We start from the raw sequence: 4,581 nt of genomic DNA on the forward strand, positions 1-4,581 counted from the left end.
GGTACACGTTCATTTTCCAAACTACTGTACGTTACTTATGACCTCAGGGCTTTAGTCATACGGAAGGGGGAGTGGCTGCTGAGGCACACACACAGATCTCCACACACACAAGCAATCAAATAGATTTGATTGGAGATTCAAAAAGATTCATACTAGTTGAGCATATTTGATACCAAATTTACCACCTACTTTTACCTGTTCTCTGAAAAGTGCTCTTCCCGTAGTCCAAACTGTTCTGCAGCCTCACAGGACACTCCTTGGTCAAACGGTGCTCCATGAATTCTAACCAACTTTTGTCATTATTCCACTTATGCTGGCTTCTAAGAAGCTGTGGCTTTGTAGCAATCCATCTCTGTGCCTTCATGTCCAATATTAAGATGTCTTCTCCATTATAACTAATTAGACCAAAACCATTAACATCACCAGTTTCATCGTCCCATTCACAGCCATTCAACACCTGGATAACCTGGATGCCTGATAGAGGGGTGGAAACAGACTTCAGTAAACGTATCGAGTCAAGAGTGGATTTTAAAAGCAGAGAAGAAATAATACAAGTATAGTAATAGAAATGTAAACCAGATCACAATATTAAAGAGGATAAATAAATAATAGAAAAAAAGCATTACATTATTTCAGCTGCAGCTTTAACTTACAATAACTACATAAATAAATAAAAGCAGTATAATTATAAACATATTTACATTATTAAAGAGCAATAATTTAATTAAGTCCAGTGTGAAACATTGAGGAGGACCTACTATCAGAAATGGAATATAATATCCATAGGTGTGTTTTCATTAGTGTATAATCACCAAAGACATTTTTATCTACAGAGGGAGCGGGTGTTGGCAAGTATTGTGCTTCGGTATCAGTGAGTGAGAGCCCAGTGTGACCCCCATAAATAAGTATCCTCAATATTTTTGCAATATCATTTTTGTTACCATTACCAATTTTGTGTGGAGTAGCAGAAAGTAATGTAACTAGTAGTGTAACTAATTATGTTGAATAATAATATAAATTAAAATAATAATTAAGTTTTCTGGTTAGGGATCAATGACTGAGGCAGACTGTTAACAAAGTTAACAAGGGAGATGGCATTCCCTCTCATCCCTTTTCCAATCACCTACTGTGTACTGCTAACATAGCTAAAACCCCTCTTAGCAGTAAGAAGTGAAACACTGAGTGAACACACCTTTACTTTGGTTAAATCGGCTCTTTAAAATCTCGATGTTGACTCTTCCTGCCTCCTCTTGACCTTCCCAGTATGAAGTTTGTCTCTTCCAGTACTCTGAGTCGTAGGCTGTGACTTGGTTCATCCAGGCTTGTGTCGGTACTGTTTTCTTAGTGATGCTGTCGTAGTAATCTGTTTGAGTTCCATCAACAAACACAACGGCCACAAAGTTGGGATAATTTGGGACCTCAGAGGATGCAGTGTAGACATGCTTCAGGGAGTGTATCACTGTAGAGAGAGGCAGTAAAATAAAGCGTTAAGGCTTCCAAATTTTAGCACTGTATCATTTTACAAAAAAGCTAACGTATGTGTTTGGGGTTTAGACATCTATTTGCTTCTGCATATTTACATGTTTCCTGTAACAACATTGAGTTGTTATTAATTCATTCTTAAAAAGAAATACAAACACATCAGGTAAAAATACACTGAAAACTTTCTATCATCATTAAAATATGATTAACTGATCAAATGGTCACCTTAATCATTTAATTTTTTCAATGATTTGAAGAAACTGCAGCATCAACTTATTACCTCAGGCCTATTCTGAGTTTAGACATTATACATAAATATAAATACATATTTAAAAATGTTTACTTATTATATAACAGTCAAGAGAAAAATCCATAAATCTTCTAACACACCATTCAGTATCTGTGATTATTCTGTGTAAAATGCATTTATTCTGAAAACAAAATTATGCCCAGAGCTCAGGATGATTGCAAATATTTGTTGAGAATAAAGTTGACAGACTTTTATCAAAAGAAGCATTCGAACATATTACTGCCTCATACATTCAGATGTGACCTCCATACTAGCAGGAAAAACTGAACTTGAAGTATAAGCTATAAATATTGTTTCCAGAGAAGCAGCAGTAACATCAGCAAAGTCATTATATAAACTAAAACTTTTACAGTAAAATATAATAAATAAACTGCCAGTAAAATAAAATAAAACACACAGTCAGTGCCAGTCCTTCCTCCTGTCCTCTCAAATTAATGACACTGACAGAAACACTGAGACTACACACAAGCACAGCACACCATGGTTGAAACCAGGGGCCCGAGGTAAAATTGTAGAAAATATAAAATTTGGAAAATAATAAAGAACTAAAAACTGAGATCTGGCTCTGCTGCCCGGTAATTAGTCCACTTCTTCACAATATTATACAGTTAGCTTACAATAAGTCCACAGGCTCTGACTGCAGCTTTAGGTCTCAGAATATCTGCATTAGGTCCATTCAAACTGCAAGATTTCCTTTAAATACTACTTCAATTTAGACAAAGGCATGACTGAATACTCGATGGTTATTATTTACTGAGCGATCTGCGACCATATTTCCATTGCATTTTAATTTCAATAGTTAGTCAATGTCAATCCTCCATTGCTTTCCATCTCACAATACAGAGCTAACCAACCCTTGACTAAGAGACTAGATAATCATCGCCTTGTTTAAAATCATGTGTGTCTGTGAGGAGACACTCTCACTTTTGTCAGGAATAAAGTCTTAGAACAGCGCTGGGACAGACAGACAGACAGCAGCTGACACGCTGTCGCTGTAAACACGGCGCACGTGCCAGACGCGGCTGTCACGCGCTGCTCAGGTGGGCACCAAAGTGATGCGCGTGCGTATCAATGGTCACACCTGTGTGCATTGCAGAGAGGATGCGTTGTATCACAAGACAATAGTTGATCACGGTGATTGATCCTGAAGGTTACCGCAACAAAGGTCCCAACACACTCTGAAGCCATCAGTGGTTGTGCGGTGAAGCTTCCAGAACAAACAACGACACAGAAGTCATCCAGACTCGCATCCAGTGCGCGCTGACAGAGGCACGGACAATGGGCACACAGATGGTTGCGAGAGAGGGAGGACTTTATTCTCCAAATGCAAAACCGAAAGCAACTTCCTTTCCTCTTCTTATGCTTTCCCATTTAATTAACCATTACTAAAATACTGACTAAGTGTGAATACTTAATGACACTGTCAAAACAAACTGTTGCCACCACTAACACATTACAATACAATAAGATTTTAAATGATCTTACCTGTAGATGCAACATGACACAAGAGCAGAAGCAAACCAAATTGAATCATCTCGATTTGGAGCTGAAACCACAAAAAAAAAACAGAAAAAAGGGGCAACGAAGGAAGTCTGACTCACCGATGATACAATAACTTCGTCTTGATCTGAAAAGTTCCAACAAACTACAAGCAGGATAGGCTAATGCAGGGTCAAACTCCGGCCAATCCGAGCTCACAACAGGCTCGTGCGTCATGGGGTACACACCCATAGACATATACACATAGACGCCTCATCGACTGCTGCCGCCCACTAGAGCGGCCGTGCCGTACAGGCGGGCCCATCTGTTGGAACAGGTAGGCAGAGGCAAAGAAGGGAACATCAAAACCGTAACGAAGGAAAGTAGGAACTGCCCTCAATCTCCATGTAGAATTAATTGCTTCTTGAATTTGGAAAGCCGATTATTCCAAACCTATTGAAGTTTGTTAAAAACGTCACACAATGTAGCCTTATGATACAGGGTTGCCTTGATAATTTAAAAATGCGCTTTTACTACCCAAATACAAATCCCTACTTTAAATGTTCTCAGCAGACGCTTCTTGACAGAAGATTTTGAATTGAAAAAGATCAAAGTCATAGCAGAGAATCTCGTGGAAACAGCAGGATCCTATGTCTAATAATCATAACAAGAATAGTGATGTTAATTATAATATACATATAATATAATATTAAATAAAATAATATACAAATAGACAACAATAATAATTGAATATGATTAAATCACATAATTAATCTTGGAACAGGGTCACTCCGCTTCCTAAAGTGCATCCATAGACATTATATACATGTTATTACCATGTTTATATGTCTATGATTTCATTATGGAAGGAATGGTGGTTTTCCTACACATATAAAAAGTGATAATAAAACCGCTCAGTTATCAAGTTATTTTCAGAAAGGTTTTATGTTTTGTCAAACGTCCAGAACCAGACAGAACGCAGACAGACGAAAAAGAACCAAGAAATGTTCAGGTGGTTTTCAGGTTCCCTTGTAAAAAGAAAAATTTAAAGCAATTGCTTTTGAAGGGTTATACATTGCCATTTGAATATAATAATAAATATATATATAATCTATTATAATTTATTATTATTATATTTGGTATTACCTATTTCTTCAATTATCATTAATGTTATTATATTATCATTATATATTTGTATTTATTACGCGGTAAATTTTTTATCAATCAATATTATTAGAAATTGCCCATTTTAATATATTATGTTTTCTATTTGCTATTTTATTTATAAATTAATATTAAATAAGTCATTG

The 4,581-nt window shown here is 36.5% G+C and overlaps 1 protein-coding gene across 1 annotated transcript in view; it reads right to left on the reverse strand.

Moving 5' to 3' along the window:
• Positions 1 to 3,442, reverse strand: part of LOC118342682 (class I histocompatibility antigen, F10 alpha chain-like) — a 5,364-nt gene extending 1,922 nt beyond the window's left edge. Inside the window, exons 1-3 of the mRNA XM_035681299.1 lie at positions 3,278 to 3,442; positions 1,193 to 1,459; positions 196 to 474 (exon numbers count right to left, since the gene is read on the reverse strand). Of these exons, the coding sequence (XP_035537192.1) occupies positions 196 to 474; positions 1,193 to 1,459; positions 3,278 to 3,326 (595 nt within the window). The 5' untranslated portion in view covers positions 3,327 to 3,442. The remainder of the gene's footprint in view (positions 1 to 195; positions 475 to 1,192; positions 1,460 to 3,277) is intronic.
• Between the last annotated feature and the right edge of the window lie 1,139 nt (positions 3,443 to 4,581).

This window comes from Morone saxatilis, unplaced genomic scaffold, assembly GCF_004916995.1.
Source record: "Morone saxatilis isolate NCDOM2014 unplaced genomic scaffold, NCSU_SB_2.0 Contig9, whole genome shotgun sequence".
NCBI classification, from domain to species: domain Eukaryota; kingdom Metazoa; phylum Chordata; class Actinopteri; family Moronidae; genus Morone; species Morone saxatilis.